This window comes from Ischnura elegans, chromosome 5 (genome assembly GCF_921293095.1).
Source record: "Ischnura elegans chromosome 5, ioIscEleg1.1, whole genome shotgun sequence".
In the NCBI taxonomy this organism is placed as follows: domain Eukaryota; kingdom Metazoa; phylum Arthropoda; class Insecta; order Odonata; family Coenagrionidae; genus Ischnura; species Ischnura elegans.
The window spans coordinates 64,180,023-64,205,474 of record NC_060250.1 but is presented as its reverse complement, the minus strand read 5'-3'; the positions used below and the strand labels follow the sequence as shown (position 1 = coordinate 64,205,474).

Sequence of the window (25,452 nt, the reverse complement as noted above, 5' to 3'; positions counted from 1 at the left end):
CACCTTTCCCTTGTCTGAGTTCCTTGCCGAACCCCTTCCCCTCACCGCACCGCTTGTCCTGCGACAGGGCCGTGTTGCTGTGGATGCGAGGGCTCTCGCAGAAAGCTTTTAAGGTAAGTCTCCCTTTGTCCCGTAATAACTTCGTCGAATCTCCCTCGGGCGTTCCTCCCTTCTCTCCCGGTTTTTATTTTTCCAGCCACTTCCACATGCTCCATTTGCCCATCCCTTGTGACCCGCCCTTAATTCTCCTCCCCATATCCTTCATGTGTTCTCTCTCCAGAACCTCATGTTTTTTCCCATCGGCGAAAGCTCGTAGATTAATCTTCCAGGAAGCGGGAAAGGGAATATTTCCGCCACTCTTGCTAGTTCAATTCAAAGACAAGGGTTCAGTTTATTTTTTTTAAACTCCCGGTGAAATAGTCTAAAATAGCTTTTTTTTAACCTAAAACTTATCTTGTGGATGACGAATTTCTTCAAGGCACGCGGAAATGGATCATGATAGTAGCCATAAATAATCTCCTTTGCTTGTCTCAAACTCTAGACCACGGGTTTGGAAAAAACTGTACTCGACCGTATTGGCTCTCTTAATTCACTCACTCTTCAATTGCATCGTGGCAAAACAGAGATACTCAGGGTACAGTTTTAGCTTCATCGGAATTCCTCACATTATTAATTGTGATTATTTCTAAACTCTTCTCTCATTTAGAAGTTGGATATCTGGCACTATCTAAACAACTTTCGCTGAAGGAAAAACTATGTTCATGTGCTCTTGAGTTTTCATTAAGGTTCAGGTGTTGCTATGGATATTTGCTATGTACCGAACATGGTATGGTTTCGATCCTAGGTTGCAGCACTATCAGTGAAGACGATGGGGATCACCAGCACTTAGTGAGAAACGTAATAACTATTCCAATGTTTTAATCTGCTGAAATATGGTGTTCATCCCAACGAAATACTATGTGAGTGTTCAGGCAAGGGATTCTCCTGCTACCAAACGTATCTGTTCATTACCTTATCCGTAATTCCTCATCACTCTGCTCACTTTTTTGGTCGTTTGTTGAACAAGTATCCCTTATTTTTGTAAAGAGTGGCGTCTTACAAAATTTATTCTGACTGTACTTAGATATATACACGTGATATGCATCTATCTGACCTCTCTCTTCACCTTTACATCTTGCTGTCCCCCTAATGCCTTACGTAAAACTTTCGTCTTCTAAAAGTACCCCACATGTATCCACTCAGCAGCAAACTATCTGTAATATTGGCGTAACTTAAACACTTGTAATAAAGTATGTACTGATTTATACTGCATCTTCCTCGAGGCTTCTATGTTATTCAGTTTGCATGCGTAATAGAAAATTCCAGTCACGCGATAGCACGATCGATTTAAGGTTTGGCTGACAATATATTGTGTTTGACCCAGAGAAATCTTTTTTTTGTCTCTGCAACGATGAGTACGGTATCAATTTTGCATTTTTCGGTTTTTTAAAAATTTCCTTTTACGTAAAAGGTAAGTTTTGGTTTAAGGGCACCGGGAATATCTATCAATCAAATAAGGTAATTTTATTTTTCGTTCAAATTGTAATTCATTCTTCCCTTCTTCATATTATCAGCAATCAAAGTTATCTTTCTTTGTCAGCTTCGTTTTTTAGAGGACCCTTGCTCCTTAGTAGCTTTAATATTCTCTCTTCGGCTCAACAACACCACCAATATTGCCAATATCCTCATCGTTCATTATTGGTATCCGCCCATAGCGTCTCCTCAGGGCTCAATTAGAAGAGAAGTGCTGGAGTGTGATGGTAGCCATTGTTTGAGAAATTGTTTCAATGCAGCTTTTCAATTTATTCATCTTTCTTAGCTCTACGACAGCCATCCATCAAGGTTATGTTCTTGTTTATGTTCGTTTTCATGCAAGTATTTTAATTACGCTTATGAAAATTCTATGAATACAAAATATTATGTTCTCTTTTTATTTCGTCATTCATATTCACATACGCTCTACCTCTCTCCATTCCAGCTGGCAGCCTGTTCATCGTGATCTTTTTCACTATCTATTCAACATCCATTCTTCTGTCACAGACTCAAGTACCTCCTCATCCCTCACCATATCTGTTGGCCCCCTACTTCTTCCCATCAATCGCATCTGATGGAGGTTTCCTCTTTTCAACGGCGATATTGGGTGCCTTATCGTTAGTCTCACCCAAATCACTTCCATTCTTCGTCGCACCCACATCTCGAACGCCTACAAACTGTTGTCACCCTAATCTTTCCCCACATTTCCACACCATTTCACGCTAGCTCCATCTTTACCCCTCTGCCAGTCTTTTCTCTTATTTTTTTTTCCGCAAGATGCGACTGCCTTTTTTTACTTGAAGACCCTCATCTGTTTTCAAGTCTAAAATCAAGGGGAAATTCAGAGGAGGGCCAATTTTATCACATAGAAGGCTGATTTCTCTTGCCACTTCGGTTGCATTTTAATCGGCTTTCAAAAATGTCCGCGGCGAGGTGATGAGAGCAATGCGATCCACTTTTTTTTACAATATTTTTCAGTGTAGCAGGGGCGGATCCAGGATTTCTTTCTGGGGGGCACAAGCAAGGCCATATCCAGAATTTTGTTCTGGGGGGAGGCACAAGGATACCCCGTAATACAAAGCGAACGTAGTGATAACGGGACCGTAATAAAAATCTTGCATATTTTTTAAGGGTTTGAGGGGGGGGGGGGGGGAGCACGTGCCCCCGTGCTCTCCCCCTAGATCCGCCTATGCAGTGTAGTTTTTGTAATTGTGAGGAATAGCATTGAAAAGTTATGAATTTGATAGATCACAATCATCATGTGTATAAATTTCGATTAATACCACTAATTATAACTTATTTATCCGTGAAACTCGGATCAATTTGTCCGTCAGCGACAGGAGTGGCAACTTTTTGTAAAAAAATTTAAATTCGTTTGTGACAACACATTTGGAGGCCAACTTGAGGATCCTCTTTTGTAATATTCATGCCTAAAATAATCCTTCCTCTATTATAGCCCATCGGATTCACCCATACTATTCTGAGGTCGGACCAACTTCCTTTTCTTCCATTTGCTGTTCTTTCATGGACATTGGTACTTCTTTAACACTTTGTGCCGTCATCCAATGGCGCAGCGAGGGGGGGTTTTGGGGGATAAACCCCCCCCCCCCAGAGCTCAGAGAAATTTTTAAGTGTAATCCATTTTACTTAATTAAATTGATATTAATATAGAATAGTGTACGGATTAATAAAATACCCCTCAGAAAGCCGTAAAGCTCACCATTTTGAACCATTTATCTTAAAATTCCGCAATTTATTAATCACGCACGTACCGCTTATCCTGGTGGAAATACCATACTCCACATACCCCTGTATTAGTTGAACCTTAACCCCCCCAACCTTAACTCCTAGCTGTGCCCCTGCTGTCATCTACTATTCATTTCCTTTCCTTTGAAATGCTCGCGACCGATCTCAGCTCTTCCGAGTACCTTATTATATTCTCCTGCTATATGGACTCCATTATTCTTCTCATTTTCGCGTGGGAACGGATGAATTGAATCGGACGAAAAAGCGACCTGGTGCTGATTTTGAAATTAATTTTGAATTACGCGTGGGCAAATTTAGAAGTTGGAGAGAAATGACTTCATATGAATTTCGCTCGATTCCTGTAATTAAAATCGCATTTCCTGTCGATATTAGTGAAAAGTTTCGGTGGTTAAAATTAAGTAAATTTTCTGAATTATTTAGTGCACCTGAATTATTTATTCGGTGCATGACAAGCACCAAAAAGATTTCTCAGAATAACCTGCTCTAGCTCTGTGGAAGTATCTTGAAAGTAATGGTATCATGCACAAATGGTATAGATTGTAATAAAATAAAATATATCTGAATGACTTGAGAAAAAGTATCTTGGAATCACAGAGGGAATGTTTTTCTGAAAGAGCCTATATGTACGCACAGGTACCAAAATGGAATAATTAGAGAAGAGCAGTAGCGAGATATTCAGCTTATTAAAACAACTTGTCTGTTTCCACACTATTTTATTTTCACCGACCATGGTTTCGGCAACTTGTACCATTGTCAAGGTACAAGGTACTTGACAATGGCACAAGTTGCCGAAACCATGGTCGGTGAAAATAAAATAGTGTGGAAACAGACAATTTGTTTTACCATTTTCAAGGTACAAGGTACTTGACAATGGCACAAGTTGCCAAAACCATGGTCGGTGAAAATAAAATAGTGTGGAAACAGACAAGTTGTTTTAATAAGCTGAATATCAAAGATTTCCACCGCATCACGCCGGACACTGTATCTTTTATATTTAGTAGCGAGATATTTTATTTTTTGTCGAATGCTGATAAATTCTTGACGGAGGAGAATAATTACAACATCATTTGTAAATAGAGATAGGAAAATGTTTGGTTAAATAAACTGAGAATATGGGAGTTATTAGTACTTTGAAACGAAGAGTCAAAGCGAACATTTAGAGTTATATTTAGTGGTACCAAAGGAAGGAAGAGGTGGAGAGGTAAGGAAGGTTGCCAGGGACGTCTTGCGCAGCTGGCGTATGTATTGGTTTGGAGATAGTAATGGAAATAATAATTGGATGAGATTGATGCACCTGAGATTACAGGTTTATATTTGGAGGAAGGAGAGGAAAGCCTCTGCGTCTGCATAATAATTGAAGAGTGAAAAATACTACTTAAAAGAGTCGATATTAGGTTGTTAATTAATATGCGACGAATTCCGGGAACACTTCCTGTATTCCTTGTATTTTTACAGTAGATATCCATGATGTTGATCACCTTGGTATAAATTACTTTAATTTCCTTATTTAGATAGTGCAGTCATAAGTTCCCGTTTCACAGTTTTAATGGAGTTGGATAAAATTTATTCCCCATGGAATTGGCTTATTGGATATGGGATAGAAGGAAGTATGCCGAATAGTTTGATAGAGTAGGCAATCGATAGCTGAGCTCTGTAGAGGAAGCTCGTTTATCGTATGAACATAACATAGTACAAACTAGTTGAAGTTCCCCTATCCTGTTCCCTCTGAGTCACATATTTGTTTTTTATTACTTCTGAAGAAGCCGGAAATTGAACTCGGGTGCTGGGAAGAGTGCCGGCTCTCCTTGCGAAGGATATGGGTTCAAATCTCTGGGTTGGCAGAGATGCCTTTTAAGGATATGTGTTCCCTACTTGCGTGCGTACAGCATTATAAGTCCATCACTCCGTCCGTCAGATGGAACGTTGAGCTATGGTCTCTTTAGTTGGCTAATACCGACGCTGAGTTTCTCTTTAATATATCATCCTAAAATATCCCCTTGCAAACAAATCGTTGCTGCCGTTGTGTCATGTAAGTAGCTGGTTTTCAGGATTACGATAATTGAGATTGGTCCAGGGTATGAAGAATTTTTCCCGCTATCGATGAAAGGTGCCAAGTGGGCACATTTGTATGACCCATTCGATACACTGTATATTGTAACTGAACGATGTGTATTGATTTGTGTGCTTGAATTTCTGTTGGGATCAGGATTTGGAACGCTGCGAATCCTAGACACGATCCTAGGCTCTTGGAATGGGAAGCTAGAAATCCAGCGATCGAATTAGCCAGATTCCCAAGACTCTTTTCAGTCAATGAATAGAAAAAAAGCATTTTCATAAGCCACACCCAGTGGGATATAGTGAATTCGGCATAAATAAATTGAACTATCATGTAATGGAAGACAAGGTTGTGAAAGGTAATATCATCGGATGTGCTATGCCTCGTTTTAAAAGACTCAAATTATTCGTTGATGATCTTGCGTGGTTTTACTCTATTTCATTCTCTTAAGGCCGATATACTCGGTGAATGATCATAAAAATGATCATGCTGAATGATCATGAGAATAATCATGTTGATCGGTCGTACGAATGAAATCATTCGCCTTGTATAGCGGTAAAATTCGCGGATGAACCGTCATGTGCATGATCATTCAATGAAAATTAGAACATGTTCTATTTTTACTCGCATTATCCTGTGAATAATGGCATGATCATGCAGCATGATCATTCGTATGATCATTCACCGGGCATAGCGGCCTCTAGAAGAGATTTGTATATCCTAAGCTTGTTTCAGGGCTCGTATAGATGAATCATGGCATTCCAGGGGAGCTCTTCGCACCCTGAGAAGGACAATAATTCTTTGGAACCGTTCTCCTAGCTCCGAATAAAAAGATAAGCCTTAGCGTATACTTAAAGGGCGAAATAGGCTCTACATTTCCCGTTGAAAACGCTTTTAGCGAAGGGAAATGTTCTCACGTGAAAAGAAAGAAGAGGTGTGAACTTATGCATGAGGAAAGACGAATGTGGGTACATCTGCTAGTGCTCCCATGAAAGAATGCTCTCGTTATCGAGAAATAGGGAATCCTCTCATATTGCGTTTTACCGTGTGAACTGCAAGCTCGAATATATATTTGCTGTTTCGTAAAAGTATTGTATTCGAGATGCATACACAGTTTCACATTGTAAATCATCTGTTAGAGGTCATTTTTTTATTATTCATCTGTCATGCTCTTTATTTTTTAGTTGTCTATTGAAAAGATTGTCACGAAATTTATTGAAAGTTTTTTGGTGAAGAAACAAGTACAGGTTGAAGGCTGTTCATTTTCTGTCTTATAGATGTAGTTTGATAATTTTATGCTAATCGATTCAATTCACATTAGCTAATAGGATACAGTTATCGTTGTTAAATTCATTTATCGATAAGCCTACAAAAATAACATATTTTGTGAATCCTCCTTGTCTTGTAAATAACTACAGGACGGCTTTGCGGTCAAGGTAACATCCGCAGTTGTGGGCCGATTCTAGTCAATATTTAATTTACTGATTTCATGTGTTCACTTCTACGAGGGGTGCGTATGTGGGAGGGTTTCACTTAGCGGTGGTTCACTTTAGACTGTACTCTACAACGATATGTGGGGGTTTGCCTTTAACCTCTGATTACGGCCTTCATTGAGACCAGGTACTTCCATTACATTGCTCAATTGGACTCAAAATGCAGTCGCTCTTCGAATCATAGGTTTGTGAAGTCAATTTTTGTATTACCAATTCCTGGAATTTCTTTCGACGATAAATGCTAACACGACGATTTCGTTACCACTCAAAATTAGTAATTTTATTCTTGAAAACACGAAGAAGCCGTATCTAATGATTAATATTGTAAGAAGTAATAAAGTGGATAATAAAATAATAAACAAATTCTTGAATAGATATTGTAATACCTTCGTAAATAAAAACGAACTAAATAGTCAGCTGAAGTTAACATGAATCGAAGTTGTGTATTTAATCTTCCTATGTGTCCATGATCCTGTTACGTAATTATTGCGAGAGTGTTTTTAATAGGAAAAATAAAAATATGGAAATTGATTGAATTAACTGTCATCATATGTTTTAAAAAAAATTGTCTCCAGCTGAGCCGGAATGATAAATACGTGAGCATGTATCATCAGATTTTACTGGTAAGGCCCCTAGCATGTGTCAATGTCATCATTTATGTGAGGGAAGCCCTTGAGAATTTTTCACTTGCTGAGATTCATTTGGCGAGCGAGGTCCAAACTCATTAGTTAAGGCTTTTTGGAAATTAAATCGGAATAATTGTCGCGAACCAATCCGTCACTTTCACTCAAAATATCAAATCAAGATTTTCCATTTTTCTGGAAAGGACTAAAACACTCTCTCTCCACCATTAATTCTGAATGTCTCTCTCCTTCTATTCATTGCGATTTTTTTTGGGAAAAATTTATTCCTTAGGTAAAAATTTCCTCCATTACTATACGTTGTCCAGGATGAAATAATAATTGAACCAACAATTAAACGCGATCACTGGGGTAATGAATCATTCTTCTGTAATCATTTTTGAGTAATATTGAAGCTTTTAAAACCATTCATTAATTTCCAAGTGCTGCTTGGACGTCCTGCTGCTACCTCTTGGACGTCCTTGCACTTTTCCATCAATATGTCCACCCGTAATACTTTCCTAATCGCTCTTTGTTATTATCTATGCTTGAATTTTGAAACGTAGTTACCTATGATAATTTACGAATGATAGCCAAAGATATTGCAATGCCTATTAACTTTATTCAACAGCTCACAACACGTATCAGACTGATTGCCGGCGAGTTGACTTTGTGGAAGTCTAATGATAGTAATAATCGAGACAACTATAGTAATTTTCAACACTTTCTAAATCTTCAATGCGCAAGCAACCGGTTGAGCAAGATCAAAAAAGTGCGTAAAAATACTAAAGTTGTCTCAATTATTACTATCACAACACGTGTTTCGATTGCCTTGCAATCATCATCAGGTTCTATAATGACTGCAAGACAATCGAAACACTTGTTGTGAGCTGTTTAATAAAAATAAGTGGGCATTACAGTAACTTTTTTATGTGTCGATATGCTGTTCCACTATGTCTGCGGAAAGAAAGTTGACTCTACCACAATTTACCTCTGATTCCGTCTTCGTTGTCTTCGGAGTCGTGGCCCGAATTTGTCACTCACCGTCGGTTGTAGGCGAACAGGGAAGTGGCACTCGAATGACAAAGGAGACATATATTTCCTTTCGAATGCGAGTGCTTTAAAATGAGCTACGCTTTAAGCGGAGGCAATTCTGCGTGTTCTGCGAAATGGCTAATCGCAAGACGGATTTCGCTGTACGCCCAACCGTGGCGAGATACCTCTTGACGGCGTGTGCGGGCGCTTAATTTTAGATCCCGCCTCTCTGTGCCGAGAGCTCCCGTGCACGTCCAATATATATCGGGTCGGCCCCATCTTGCTTCTTCTCCTTCTCGAGTCAAATTTCCTCCTCGCTTTATTTACCCACTGTGGGCGCGAGGATTGCGCGAAAATGCGGGCTTGGAGTCGTCGCGCCGTCGAAATTCTTCTTTGTCAATATGCAAATGTATGCGTGAGGGTTGGGAAGACGTGTGAAAGGAGCCAGAGGCGGTGCAGGCTGCCTTCCCTCACTCTCCCATCTCTTTATCTTTGCTCTCCATTACAAGGCTGAAGCCTTCCAGAGTGTTTCTCAATCTTTCCTCGCACCACATAGCTGCCTGGGGAAAGTAATGTTATGTTTAACTCTTTACTGCATTTTGTATCATGTATGAGACGCTACACTTATTGCCGATTATTTATGAAGGGCGCAATTCTTCCCCTCTAACGCATGGTGTATCAGATGCGATACACCCCGTTGTTATACTTTTTGGTTCTCGAAGCAGTCATTAAGTGCCAAAGGCGATCAGTTTATAATTATGTTAAAGAAAGTCAGCTCCCCGCATGAGAAACTAGTAGGAGAATTTACCCGAGAGATATCTATTCACGTAATTAGTGAAAGCATGGGCGCCAATGAAAAGTTTTCAATGAGTATGTAGAATGAACTCCTTTTTTGCAAAATTGCCAAATCTGTGATATACATCAATTTAATGTAAATGTTGTCTGTAACCATAATGTGTCATATGTGATAAATGAAAAAAAAATTACTTAAAAATAAAAAATAGCAGAAAAAGTTATTAAAAGTAAGTAATTGAAGCGCTTCTGGAAATATTTTATCAAGAAAAACTTTTTTGGCGCGTATTTAGAAATTCATGCAGTGAAGGGTTGAAGGTCTTGGGTATACATGCATGAAGGCTTTGGCGACGTATCTAAATATCTTAAAATGTTTTGATGTTTAAATGAATCGGTAATCCGATTTAGAGTTTCGGCAGTTGGCCAAATATGGCTTTCTGGTTAACGATATGACGCTCTCTTTCTTCACTCTCCCATTTTTAATCTTTGCTCTCCATTACAAGCCTGAAGCCTCTCGAGTGTTTCTCAATCTCACTCGTATCACAACACTGTCTAAGAAAAGTAATGTTATTGAAATCAACTGATTTTGGCGTGTTTGTATTGATAATGACGCTATAGCTGTCGAAACTAGTCGACAGCAAATAAAAGTTTGTGGAAATAGTACTGGGTTTTTGTTTCACAATGAAGTTAATGTTATATATAGATATATAAAGATCTTGATTATACATGTATGTAGGCTTGGGCGATGTATCTAAATATTGTAAAATATTATGATGCTTAACTATAACGGGAATCCCATTTTCAGTTTCAGCCATTGGCGAAATATGGTTAAATAATCGTGATAAATCGCCCGATTGCACAAATCAATTACAGTGATCGATAAAAATATCACTATAAAATATCGTGATGCATTATCCGTAGTTATTCGATTTCATGATATATCTTTCCATACAGTGGCGGATCCAGGATAGGGACAAGGGGGGGGAGGGGCTAAGTGGGGAGTTACCTCCTAGTAGTAGTAATATTTCATCGGGAGGTCATATTTTATGTTGTGAATCATCGTGATATTTTTGCCGGGCCCAATGAGACGGTGGTTATCGTCCTGACCTTATGGATTGTAACAGCTAATTTTGATGTTAAATAAAGTTAACATTACTGGAACCCTTACTTAGATATCTCAATTTTCAGTTTTATTTTCTCTTCGTAATTTGCCCCGTGCGTGACCAGCAATCAGTGGATCCAGGTTCGAATTCTGGTAAAATAAAATGATCCTTCAACCTTTGTTATGTTATAAATTTTCACCTTTCCGTGACTGCATCTGGAGTCCCTTGATTATGCGGTGCTTTAAAAATTTAAGTTGACTTCCGGTTCTATCCTATAGGTGTCGGTCGGTGCGGAGGTATTCGTCGCTAGTAGAACATTAGCTGTTGTGATTTTGATTCGTAAGATTTGGAGCTGCGATCAGTATATCGTAGGTTTATGAGTGGTCGAGTGAAAATAAAAACCAACGGCAGCCATCGATACTAGTTTCATTTCTTGACCGACCATGATTTTAGCACCGTGTGTTTATTGCCATTGAAGCGATGGATTAATTATCGAAGTCGCTATGTCAGCGACTTCGATTTAAGACCGCAAGCTCCTGCTACAAATGGCCGTCGCTCGATTACACCGAATGCCATTGCCATGGTATTAATCGTACCTTGTTAATGGCACTATAAACACAAACCTTGGTCGGTCAACATACAAAATGTTTTTGGAAAATTAAAGTTGGTTTTTAATAGTGACATGGATGTTACAAGTACCTCAAGTAAGTCTGATAAGGATATGTGTGTAACACAAATTACTTTCCAGTCGTTAGGTACTCATTAAGTTGATAAGTTTTTTATAGTATTTTGTGATTTTTAATTTTTTGAAATAAAAGTTTCATCGAAAGAAAATTTTAACTACGTAATACAGTAATGCCCGATATAGGACCTAACACGAAAGGATGAAAATTGGCTTAGAGGTTCCCAGTGGTGGGCGAGAAAGAGCATGGAAAGAGAGCAATGGTCGTGGAGGAAGGGAAACTAGGAAGTGGAGCGCATCATTGGAATCGAGAGGAAACTTCGTCAGGAGGAGATGAGGGGAAGAGGAAGTAGCTGTCGAAGAGAGACAGAGTGGTGAGGAAAGCAGAATTCTGTGACTGGGGGACGAATGTTAGCGGGGAAAAGGGAGAATGAGAACATGATATTTTAATTGAATGACAAGAGATTGGTAGTATGCTGAGTTGAGGGTTGAAATTAAACTGGGATAAGGGATTATCTTATTTATTACATCGGAAGTATTATTATTTTTCTCCTTTTTCTGAACATATTTTCATAGTGGACTTTATCCAGCTGTGGAATTAGGAAGTATTTGACCTTCACAAAGAATTTCCCCATTCGACTCGATTTCATTTTAAGTTATTATTCCGACTTTCTTTTATCTGATCGTTAAAGGAACTTGTCCCAAGGAAGAAAATGGCTCTGTTAGTGATGATTTAAAAAAAATATTCCCTTTAGATTTGTCGTTTAAGGAATTTCAATAGCGTCTTTGTGTTATTGTGTTTTTTTTCAGGGCCAATGTTTAAAGGATTAATGATACTCGTTTTTCTGTTTCCGAGCTCTCATCTCATTTTCAGTAAAACGTCGACAAAGCGGTGAAAACCTGTCAACATTGCTTTATGCCGTACAACCTAAGCTTCCGTGGAGGTTCGTGAAAATACACATTCTAATAACTCAGAGGAGAAATAATTAGCTCGTGATGGCGTTCGAAATTGAATCATTTCATGAAAGTGGAAAAAAGTAGCCTTAATACTCACCGACCATTTAATGTATTTAGGAGGTCCCATTAATTTCCTCCAACCTATGTGTATTGTGGAAACAGATTTAAAAAAATTATATACGCAAAGGTGTTCCTTTTACAAAATGTCTCAATTTTCATCAAAATTATAGTTGGGTATTGTTACAATTATGAGCTAATGCCATATAATTGACCACATGAACCGCAAGTAACCTACTGCTATAAAGTCAATAGTTTGAGGTGTCACTTAGTGAAATTCCTTCCTTTTAAGGAAAAGCTTTATAAATTTCACGAAGATAATCTAAGCAACGTCGCACCGTAACATAAATCCGGCATATATCTAAGTGTTAATAAACTCTTCCTGTACCTGCCTTTGGCATCATCTTTGCCTGATATTGGGTTTCGGTTAATCAATAATTTTTATCGCTTACACTTACACATTTTGGTAAACTGATGCATTCTGACCTTATAGCCCGAGTGCTTTAGCAATAACACTATTATTTTTGAGAAATTGCGGCATACATGTGATTAGTTAATTTTTAAAGTAATACGATCCGGACAAATCCCGATAACATATTGGAAAATTATTAAAAATTTCCTGCGGATTTGTAAGGTTTCTGGTACAGGAACTAGAAGGCATGCCTTAGTATGTGATGGCCCAGGGTTACATTTTAATGTGAGAGTTGTTTAAGGAAGACTAAAATTCTTCCTCTGATGGAACATTATTTTATCCCTCCCGCCAGATGTGCTCCCTTGAGTTTCAAAGCAAAGTCTCGGCCGTTTTTCGGCAAAATAACGAGCGGGCCTTGTTATTCCTCAGATTTCCTCTGGCAGGCTTACGGTGCAGACCACAAATCCTGAATCTGGGAATAAAGGGTTGTTTTCTTTGGGAAAAATAAGGGTTTGAAGTTCCTTCATGACGCATACCTGATAATGATCATATTGAGTTTTATTATTATTCATTTGCTGTCATTCAATAATGGCGATTTGGCAGATCCCTTGTTTGAATGCCTGTCGCATTGATAGAAGTCGCTGTCTTTCAATCGTAATTATTCGGTTACGTCATCGGTAAAAAAATTATCGAGAAAAACCATGTTGATATTTTTGATAGTAATTTGTGTGAGGCAGTCGCAAATTTTTGTAAAAAATACGATGTTTTTTCCTCAACCGTAGAAATTTCTTAATTCATTTTGATGCGAAATTGAGACTTAGCGGCGTGGTGCTTTTTAACGTATATTTATCGAATCCTTGCGCAAAATATAAAATAAACCAATAGTATTTGATATGCCTGCATAACTTGCTTTTCGAATTTGTTGGTGTCTTACATCACAGTTTAGTCTTACGCTTTCATGCAAAATTTATTTTTATTATTTTGCAAACTTATCTGAGTTTAACGTTTAAGTAATGCGAATCTTGATAAACTTCAGATGTCTCTTACGAGATTAATTTTTTTAGTCTGAACGCAAATCAACATTCTTAAAGCGAATAACTTATTGTTAGACCAAACATTTAGAGAAAGTAAATAAGCGAAAAACATGGTTCCAGAAATAGAGTAAAGCTTAATCAAGTTTATAAACTAAATTTATGCAGATCGAGATGCAACGAAATATAGTACCTGTAGAAGTCACAGCATGTTGTGATTCTTTGTTTGTGATTGTGAGCTGTCGATAAGCAATCTCCTCATTGAAATAAACCATTTTCATTTTCCTGACACCGGTAATCCACCGAAACTTTTCGACACCTGGTTTCCTAACTACGCGACGGTGAAATATGCCGAAACCTTTACTGGATTTATACACTCCAAGGATTTAATTCTCCATAAAAATACCATTTGGCTGAACCGGGAAACGAACCTGGACATCCCGGTTGACAGTCAGTCGTATAATACCAACTACATCACCAGGCCATATTTTTTCACGGTGAATATGAGACTTGATTAACTGAACAAAGCATTGACGTCTCAAATCCACTCTTGTATAATACTTGTATATTTTTGCTCTCGTGCGCGTGACTGCGTACAAAGTTACTTGTTCTATGCAGTGCTTTACATAAGGGTGAAATACAAGGCGGAGTACAAATATACTGATGCTAATGGCGCATTCCATTTCATACTATTGAGCGGTAACCATATGATGATTCCTCAATACTGACAGCTCAGTCCCTCCCCAAAAGCCCCGCTGGCGTAGATATAGAATACGTTTCAAAAATCACTCAAATTTGTCATTCCTTGGTTAAGTTTGAGAGCTCTTTTCGCCTTCGTGATCTCTCTTGAATTCCCCCGTCATTAAAAATGGTGACGGGAAGAGTGCACTTCTTCTTTTTGCATAGCCTTTTCTCATCACCTTATGACATGCACGTGTTGTATTAATTTTGCCATCCACTCGGCGCTCGTATGGTGAGCGAGACAGCCCACATGCCGCCGTGGTCGGTCCCTGCGTGTTCCTATTCTCAGTGTCACTCATGTTCCTGTGCCTCCCTCTCATGGCGCGCCGCCGCGGCGGGTTCGGGTTGAGGTAACGGCGCGGCGCGCCGCGCCGTTACCTCAACCCGGAGATTAGCGCCTGTGCAATGTCTTTCCTCTCGGCTGTCGTTCCTTAGCAGCCAAGGTAACTTTCTCGTCGTCTTTCCCGAGAGATAACATAGAGCTGTGGCCAATAAGTGCTGTCTTGGTTTCCGTACGGCTGGAAATTTCGCGACTCGTATCTTTCAAATTTGTGAGCTGAGAGAAAGCATTTATACGGAAATTCGAGTCAAAATAATTTCAAGATAATGTTGCTGAAGGATGTTAGAAGTATTTTTTCAAATGAAAAATTATAATTTTTGGCACAGAATCCTTTGTTCACTGTTTTTTATTTAAATAAAATAAATTGTTACTTAAATTTCGATTCATTACAATTTCAGTAAAACTTTTAATCTACTCAAGGAGTCCTACCCTGAGCCCTGGACTACTTGTCCAGGAGAGCAGAGAAGGATTATCCAATAATTTTAATAATTCTAATGAGTACTTACAGGTAGTAACTAAACGGTTTGAGAAATCATAAACGGTGGTAAATTCACCAAAATTACAATGACGGGAACGTAAGCATAGAAAAAGCTTCTTGCCTGGAAGTAATTGTGAGAGGATAGGTCTATGATAAATGATGGAACGATGTATTCTATGGTACTATGAATGATTAATTGAATGATGCTATCCTTAGGCCTTATGTTTAATCAGCTCGTTGCTATTTTATCCTGTATTCTTCATATTCTGCTGACTTTCTTCGGCTTTTTTCTGTTTCCGCTCTTTCAGCGATCCGACGGCACCCAATGCACGTTTACTGCTCTTCTCGATGGGCGTGCCACGAGAACAGCATATTTTTATTATTATTATTCCTTTTCCGCGTCATTTTTTCTCCGCAAACTATTTTTCGTATTCCGCGAGTACACTCCTTGCTTCATTCAATTACATTCCGTTGAGTGCTTCTTTCATAAGTCACATCGCGGATATCTTTCCCTACTGCTCCGTGCATGACGTACGACCTTTCACGTCTCCGTCTATACGTGGCCTCTTATGATTTCCCTCCTCTGGTGATAACCGTAACTTTAACTATTCAGGCCGAATGATTCTTTATTCTCCACTATTGGCGAGCACACTTCCTAGTCTCATTACTTCACTCATAAATATTTGGATATTTTTCGAATTTCTCTTCATACAATTACCATTAATTTTTCTCACAACGGTTTCTATCTATATTAATGATCTGACTTTTGTAAAATGTGTTGATTTTAATTTACTTTTATTTTATTATTCCCATACCACCGAAAACAGCACATATTGGCCTTAAACATCGGGGTTTTTCAGCATGTTAGTAACTACATGTGTGCTAACTACCATGTCCTGGATAGGAGAAACCTACCCAGGCGTGACTCGAAACCGTGACATATTGTTTGGCAGGCGAGGACTTAACCCTGCTACCATCGAGGCCGGAAAAATTGGAAAAAAATGTTGATGATGTGTTGCTCGCGTCCTGGTAGGCGGTTTCTTTCGTGTCGATTGAAAGTCGTTACTAGTAATAACCTCAATGATTTCTTCGATCAAATATCAATTGCCGCCGTGAATTCTGATATAGCACTAGTCTATTCTGCAATGATTGAAGCGAACAAATTTCTCTGTAGATTCTCAAACTTGAAACCTATTGCCCAAAACTTTTCCCCCACGAATAGGTATCTCACTTTATTTAATGTCCATTCATACAAATATTATCCAAGCTAGAGCTCCAAAATGATGAAAATATTATTATTCCGAAATTCCTACGTAGCTAACTTGTGCCGTTATGGAAATCATGCATAGGCGCCGACTCCATGGGGCTTGAGGGGGCCCGAGCCCCCTCAAAAATCCGTTATGGGCGTGAGGAAAAAATGTGCCAGGCTTGTCAATTTTCCCCGGAGTGTCCAGATATCGAGATTCGAGTTATAAGGGTTCTAATGTTGATCATATGACTCTTCTAAAATGCTTAAAAAACTTAAAACTCACTGCTTAGAAAATTTCCCGGGGCAAGTCCCCGGTTTGGGCCCCCCAATATTTTTTGCAAGTCGGCGTCCCTGAAATCATGACCTAAGTTTACTTAGACCCCGATTGAAAAGTCAGTTTTCAAAGAATGATATTGTTACCCGGCACTACCCGTTATCTTCTGTCTTACTCAATGGCAATGTGAGCGTAATGTCACCTAACCCCAAACCCCAGCGTTAAGTCTCAAGTCATTGAAATTCGGCACTGTCTCATGTGATTTTCATTTCACTTCCTCAGTATTGGCACCTGACATCGCTCCAAGTTAAGATACCTCGCTGATATGAATAACAAGCACCCGACATCCTCCGACCCCGTCTTGTTTGATATGATAAATCATCAAAGGTTTCCTTCCATGGGAACCCGCCACAGAGCCTTCCCTCTTTCCACCTCAACCTTTCCACTTCTCGTCACTAACTCATCCCCTTCCTCGCTTTTTTGGAGTCCCCCAGACTTCCTAGTTCCCTCAAACGTGACGAAAAGGTTCGCCAATCGAACGTGATAAAAGTTGAGCCAAAGGTCGTTTCGTCGTTGATGGACTGTGAGTGTCCCGAATGGATAATGTATCCTGGGTCAGGGTTGCCGGACGTCCTTTGCTCTCTGAGAACCCTTTTGAGGGTAATTAGAAAGACTTGTACACGCCTGCCTCTGGCCCTCTTTCTCCCCCTCTTCCTGCTAAAGGACGGTTCCTATAGTTACAAGGGGTTTGGGGAATCGGGGGATGAAAGAGAGGTAAAGTGCCGGTGGAAAGATGGGGCTGTGAAGTAGTTACGAGGGTCGTTCATTAAGGCCTTGTTCATGTTGATGCTAAATATACGAATTGATAGATTTTAAATTCCCTTGAAAATTTTTTGAGCAGTTAGCGCCTTTCAACCCTGTTGCATATGTAAGAGTAAATTTCACTCTCACCCATATGCGTGAACAGGTTTTTATATCGTTTGCAATCAAGATTTTATAAATACCAAATATACGTATTGATAGATGATAAGTTCCCTTGCAAAAATTTTCAGCAGTTAGCGTCTTTCAATCCTATTGCACATCTAATAGCATATTTCACACCCATCGCATATGTGTGCATAGGTTTTAGAATCTTTTTCAATCAAGTTTTTGTCACCGCAACTCTGTTTATCCGTCTTTCTTTATCAATTTTAACGGGCGTGGAATTATACAATTATTTCCAATTGATATCTTCTTCTCCACATCCAAAAACTTCGGCTGTTAGTGCTCTAAAAATCTAACTTCGGGAACTGTCGTGGCGTAATCTAAGAGTCTCTAGTTCTTTCGAATCTTATCCTTGTAAAAAGTTTTGAACTCTCGGAAATTTTTTAATTTGCGTAAAGCCAAACTGTGAAAATTTATTAAGAAGTCCTCAGAATTTCCGAGAGATTGCACTATTGATATCAAAAATTAATTTTTCCCAGTGAGCAGCACTTTTAACCTATCAGTTGTATCCATTCCAAAGTTTCATTGGCTTCATGAATACTCGAAGAAATGGCTTGGCAAACAAAGTTTTAAGTCTTTAGGTGACGTTCATCGCCCAAAATAATGCCTATTTTGAGGAGATTCCCCAGAAAAATGCAAATAAAAATTTATTGAGCTTTAAGGAGATAAAGTTGAAAAATATAAAAGAATCCCGAAATAATTTGTTTGTTCCTCTTTTTAAAGACTTATTGAACGACCCTCGTATGATAATACCCAGAAATTATAAATTGAGTTTAATTCCCTGTGTGGTTACCTGGAATAAGGAGTCGAAAACATCATCTGGGTAACTGTGACTCAAACTTGGTACATAGGTAGCCTTTTATGGATCGGTCTCTTCAATATTGCCACAAGAGATAAAGCGATCCGTTTGGCTCAGTTGACATTATCAGAGCGATGTTATTCATAATAAGACATATCAGTTGAAAGTTAAATTTTACCTTAAGAATTGGTTTCGAGTTATTTTACAGAAAGTTTATGTCTGTTTAAAGCCCTATTTGATCAATATATTTTCTGAATCGTAACTTGCACTAATTTCTGGCAATCGAAGGGTTGAAGCCCATAATTGATAGACATTCTGAGTCCATGCGCAAATAGTCGAATGAATGTCCTCTTAAAATATCCTGCTTACCATGCATATGTCAGGAACTTATCACCGAAACGGAGCAGAATCATATAAGTTGTAGGGCGGAAATTATACCAGGAATTGGAGTTCATGGGAAGAGGATAATGGGCTTATGAGCATTACAGCAGAGAAGCAGTATGGAGGAAAAAATATTAACGACACTGTGGAAGGGGAAAACGGCTATTTCGGTGGCAGTTCTTTGGAAAATTACATGCACGAGTCCAAATCACATTGTTCCAAGAATGAGCCGCTACACAGAAAATTCAATGCCAAATAGAGTTTGTAGGAAGTATATTACTGAAATAGGTTTTTCTCTTGTATGGATGGCTTGTGTGTCGCACGAACTGCCTTTTGTTATAACCGAGCTTCTTCATACTTGAATCAATATTTACGCGCTTGTTAGCAACTGGACTAGCTTATGTGTAGGAGAATGAATATTGGCTTAGTGTTATTTTTTTAAGCGTAAAATTGAGGGATCATGTGATACTCGATTTTCAAAAAATGAGAAAGCATCTCATTAAAATTTTTCTCGCGTTTATTTATGGTGGTATTATTATCTATGACGACTTTATTTAGAGGGTTCTCATGAATTTCAACAAAGCCCGATCACGATTGTGCTTTCAGCAACCTCTAAGTAATCATCTTTGTCCATTACGACTGAGGTGTTTCCCTTATCAGATATTAGGGTAAACTTTTTATTTTTAAGTTCGTTTAAGTGTGCCCCTACGTGGAATAAGGAGTACTTACGTGAATTTTTTGTACTAGAAATGTTATTCTCTGTTGAAGATGGCTTGTGTCTACATAGCCATGTATCGGTCTGGCTCACTAAGGGAGACAGTGCTTGAGGCCTTAATTTAGCTAGTTCTTCTCCCTGTGGGAGAAGTGTTAAGATGTAATATGTAAAACATTATTAGACTTATGGGAAGGTAATCTAGTGGTCTTGCATAAGGATTTGAATTTGGCGTCCTGTATTTTCAATTTATTGTTCAGCCTTTATTGTATGAAAATCGAACAAAAATGAATCCACCTTACATAGCCCCCCTTTGAAATAAAATCAGAAAGGTCTTCCTAAAGACGTAGGATCTTGTAGCTGTGTACATTCAAATTTTAATTCCTGTTGTGTTTTATCGAGTTGCCTCTTCCACTTAATTAAAGTATTTACACTCATTTCATTACTTCCAACAGCTGAAACCTTGGAGTTTCTCGCAGCCATTTGTCTTTCTTAATTAATATAAAAAATTAAATTCTAGGCTTACAATCGCCTCCATTTATTGCTCTTCAAACTGACCTTTTATGTAATTTGGTTTGTTATGCTATTTGAGATGCAGAATTCTGAATTTTTCCCGTTGATTTGACTTACGATCTGAACTGTTGATCTGTTTTGAACTAACGGGACTGCCTGGAAACGCCAGAAATCCAAAGTAAAACATCTACTTCCGTGAAAAATATCCACGGTGCATGAGTCTCGGCAAAAGGTGAAGGCCCTTGTCTGCCGTCTAAGCGTTGATTTTTTTCTAGGATGCAACTAAGAAAAAAGAAATTCTCACATTTCCAGTCCTTGTTTTTTCGGGACTCACACTGAGTACTAAGGCGGAAGTTGGGATTTCGTAGAACATTGCCAGCCACCGCTGTAGCCTGAAACCGGATCTTTGGGGCCTTAATGATTTTTTTCTGGTAGTATTAACGACTCATTTGTGAAAGAATACCTTATCACGCAGAGATTTTAGCGACTTGTGTTATCTTTTTTATGTGTGGATTCTCATTATTCAGCTGCTATCGTTTGTTACCTCGTAATGCCTTACAAGCTTCTATTTTCTGGGTATCGGATAGGAAATTGGTTGCCTGTAACTCAATATCGTGGTAGTGGTTATTTATAAGGAGATACACATTTTCCGCGAAGGAAAGTAGGTTTTCTTTGTAGAGATGTGTATTGCGAAAACGATTCATTCAAAATAACTAAATGAATTGAGCCGCAGTTTTCCTTAAAAAATATTAATTTGCCACAGATTAAGCTCGCATACAAAGCTAAATCGTTTCAAGTCAGCGATTAGTATGCTTGAAAAACTCGAGCGTTGATTTTGGGATTTTATTAGACACACGGAAATATTGATTCTCCACTTGGCTGATGAAAGTCACACTTAAATTGTTGAGGATTGCATGCTGATGTCAGTGGTTTATAACTAAAATGAACCATAAGATTTTCAAGACATATTTAACGATTTAACTCTGGAATTAAGAAATGTTAACAATTTATTTTATTTATGTTTTTTTTTGGAACCAATTACACATAAATATTTCTCCGAAGTCCGCCCGAATTCAAAGATTCCGGAAGAATAAACGAAAAATAAATGCATTTAAAAGTATTCAGGGCCATGGAAGAAGTTTTCTACCGTGAGAGTATTTGATGTCAGGTTAGTGTCAGGTGTAGTGGGAAAAATTATTCCATTATTAAGAGATCCGAATCCGGAAATATTGCTAATCTCCCGAATTAGCATGATATTTTTCACGCGTTTGTCCGAATTCATGGATTAGGTTTATTCACGAAAAATTTGGATTCGTGGATAAGGTTCAGTACATTAATGATTTAGCTCTCATAGTTCATTGCGAGCAACGTAATATCTCTTGGATTTTCGAATCATCGAAATGAACTGACATTCCAATCTCTACTCACCTGGGTTGAGAGTAAAAGTGCCCTGATGCTTGCGTATACCCTTGCTGACAGACCGTGTGTTGGTCCAGCGATGACCAGGATGTAAGTTATCCCCAGGAGTGGGATGAGCACCAACAGGGCCTTGGTTGCTTTTCTGTACTGTTGCGTTTCAGCGTTGTTGGCCGAGCGGAGCTTAGTTATGAGAACCTGGAGAAGAGAAGAGAATGATTTAGTTGTCAAGAATCGATTTCGCAGCTTATTGTTCTCTAGAATTGAGTGGTAACCTCCAAGTGGAAAGTTTGTAAGATTTTTTCCTGAAAATCACTATGATTTGAGAGGAAAATGAAGAAAACCCCGAATCGGACTGTCGTGTTAAGTTAAAGAAAAGGTGGTTATAATTTAACGGGTTACGGTAAGTGGTGCTCTTCTTGGATAACCTGGGACTCATCGTGTATCGCTTCGGTCAATACTGAGCTATGGATGATGTAAGCCGGACATGGAGAAGAATTATTGGTCGCGGTGGTTTTATGTTATCGTTGTAAAGAGGTAGAAAAAGAAAAAAATACGCAGCATGATTATTTTGGAATGGTAAAAGATTACTCAGTCTTGCAGACGAAAGGTAGAGCTTTTGACAAATATTAGAACATATTTATTTCAATGACCACTCTGTGGAAGTCTACGGCATGGGACAGGAAATGGCGATGTCTCAGCAAAATTTTAAATAAATGAGAGTAATAATTTGCTTATCATCAAAGAGCACATGCCTGTCCCTAGGCACAAAATTACATGGAAATTCGTGATGGTGGAGTGGACACCACCAGAATACTTGACATTGAAAGCTATGCATCTGTTGCTCACTTAAAAATAATCCTAGCAGCTCTAGTAATGTCTCCAATCTTAATTGGCGAGTAGACTTTTGTATCCCGTGCGATGCTTGTGGAAATAGAAATTAGGAAGGCAATAACACGTGATATAATTTTCGTCTGAAGACTTTCACAGCTTCTTTTATCTATGTTGCTGGTGGTTTTCGGGTATTGCTGTGTAGAAAACATTTTAACTCGACCTTTATTGGTTTATTGGTTTTTTAAATGGCAATTCTCTTGATAACGCTCCCAGTAGGAGGAGTGAAACGTCGAGTTAAAATGTTTTCTACACAGCAATACCCGAAAACCACCAGGAACACGTGATATAGTCTGCTATGGATGTGCAACGGGATAGTTTGGGTTAGTGAAACTTACAGGCAGACGAATCGCGGGTTGACGTCAGTTGTAGCGTGGAAGCAACTCCAGTACATCTCCACTTAATGCAGGAGTAGGGGTAATCGTTGACGTTCAGTTTGACGCTTGTCGTAAACTAACCTCCCATTTTTTTTTGCTCTCGCAAAACCTCAAGTGCTCATTTGGTCTCTATCCCACGTGAAATTGCGCTGAATTTAGACCACTCTCCTCCTGCGGATGATTGCGGCAGAGAAGAGAGTTTTATGACCGGGACTGCGTGATGAAATTGGAAGTGAACATAGTTAAACACTTGGTTTAGAGCGAATTGGGGTTTTAGTTCAATCCACCGGATGGATGTTAGGATAATCAGAAATAGTATTTTTGAGAAAAAATACCGAAATACATCAATTGGAAGATTAATTTGCGCGAAAACAACACCGAAGAAATGATATCGTCGAAAAAAAGGTGCAACCTCGTTAGTTGTTTTTTTTCCGGGGTGTCATGATATCATTTAGCTTATTATTTTTGATGGCTCTTGTGTCAAATTGTCACTTAAATATTTGATGCAGAACGGGAAAGGTTCTATTGCCTAATTAATAAGTGTGAAATATGAACGTTTATTAGTTAACTAATTATCAATTGACAATCCTTAAAATATTTTGTGTATAACAATATCTTGCGTTTTTATTTGATTGACGGGGTGCTATACTACCCCCAAGTGGCAGTCAGAGAGTTATGTATAATTAATTTTTACTCTTCATCCTGTTACAAAAACTCATGTTTGATGAACATGCGTGGTGGAGGAATGGTATTTCTCCTAGGTATAGGGATGCTCCACAAAGTATGTGCAGTGAAAACTTAAATGCTAAAATTCATCTCATAACACATTATTAATGTTATGGTTTTCTTACGTTTTCATTAAAGAATTACAAATAAACTGATCAATTCAAAGGGACTTCAGAGACATCAGTTTTTTTTAAATTGCGATAAGTAGAACAGTTAACAGTGGTGAAATTAAAGAAATGTTTTATTTCTATTTATTACTGGCGCTCATATTGGAAATATGCCTTCGAACGATGCTTTATGCTCGTAAAGAGGTGGGGAAATAGCAGTCTGGGGCAGGGCCGGAAATAGGAGTTTTGTCTGGGGATCGGTTTGCCGCCCCTCTCCCCTGATCTCTCCCCTCTTTACCTCCCTTTTTAGATGCGGTGGCTAAAATTACACTCTGCATGCTTGCTATGAAGAAGTTTTATCAATATTATTCTTAAATCATGTATAAATGAATATTATTTCAAAATAATTTAATTACAAAAATTTAGCTGACTTTTTTTAAAATAAAATTTTCAAATTTTACCACTCCCTGCAATCGTCCCCCCGGATCACGTACCCATCCCCGCCATAGTTCTGGTCCTGGTCAGGGTTATTTGGTTTGGTTTAAACTTCTTGAATACATGAGAACTCCTTTTTATAAAACTGTTTTGCAAAAAAATAGTTAAAAAAATGCCCCGCTACAATTTAGGGTGTTTCTGGCTAATTTTGGGTCGCTGAATCCGAAAATGACCTCCGTTTTTTTCTATCACCCTCCATTTTCACGCAACCCCTAAATTGGGGAAAACAATCCCTTTTCTAAACTTATCGCTTTTCAAGGGACTTTTACTAATGTTATCTGCTTCTGATTGAAAAAAAACTGATGTTTTAAGGCTATCAGGGTCAAGAGAGAGAGACAAACTTCACTGGGGTTGAAAAGATATAGGGGGTGAAAATTGAAAAAAAAACAAAAAAACATTAAAATAACCATTTTTCTTCGTTTTTTATGACACATGATATGGTAGCTAATGGAAAAGTTTTTACGGGATGATCTGATCACCCCCCCTATTTTGTAAGGGATTAATATAACATAAAACATAAGAGTGGAAGGGGGGTATACCAGTGGTATAGGAGGGTGTTTAGGAGGTGGTATAAAGAGCTGCCACAAAACTCTGGAATGTGGATTTCCTTTAAAACAGTGGCATATCCAACAGGAACCGAAGGTAAATCGTGGCCATTGTTCAGTAAAACAACCATTAAACTTGTCTTGCAAACATGGCATGCATTTTAAGCAACGTACACTATAAAAAAGCGTGGACTGAGAAGAACTGCGGTAAGATACGAGAGAATTTGCTCGTCGTGGAGGGAAACGGCAGCATCATAATCAGAGAGAGGCCTTACCGCATTCGGAGCAATCACCGCGAGCATATTCCCTCGCATCTTACCGCAGTTCTTTAGTCCACGCTTTTTTGTATTGTACTTACGTTGATTACTATGCATACCATACTACTTAAATAAATATTTTTGGATAATAATAGATTACGAGCGTGCTGCGCCCGCTCCCAGCGGGCTTCCCCCGCTCTTTTCAATGCAGGTCCACAGAGGGATAGGCGCATTTCTAATTTTAAAATGTAGAAAAAAAGGCAGGGTCTTATGTACAAATTTAATTGGAATGTTCATGTACAAATTGAGGTCAGAGGACCTCTTTAAACACAACATTGGAAGTAATTACACTATCCTCTGTTAAACGCACATGATGACTCATACTTACGTATCAACAGGGGACTTGAATGTGGAATCAGCCGCATTTTGATAAAAGTTATTTAAAGAATGCGAGATATAATAGCAAATGGACAAATGTATCAGTTTGTTCGCCGTTAACGTCAGGAATATTTACAGTTTTTTTTAATTATTTAAAAACCAATTTTAGGAAACAATAGGAATATTTAGGAAGTAAGATATGCCGTCGCATG

The 25,452-nt window shown here is 38.6% G+C and overlaps 1 protein-coding gene across 2 annotated transcripts in view; it reads right to left on the bottom strand.

Moving 5' to 3' along the window:
* Positions 1-25,452, bottom strand: part of LOC124158979 (diuretic hormone receptor-like) — a 532,792-nt gene that overhangs the window by 15,268 nt on the left and 492,072 nt on the right. For both annotated transcript variants that reach the window (XM_046534429.1, XM_046534430.1), the window contains exon 10: positions 21,477-21,662. In XM_046534429.1, the coding sequence (XP_046390385.1) occupies positions 21,477-21,662 (186 nt within the window). The remainder of the gene's footprint in view (positions 1-21,476; positions 21,663-25,452) is intronic.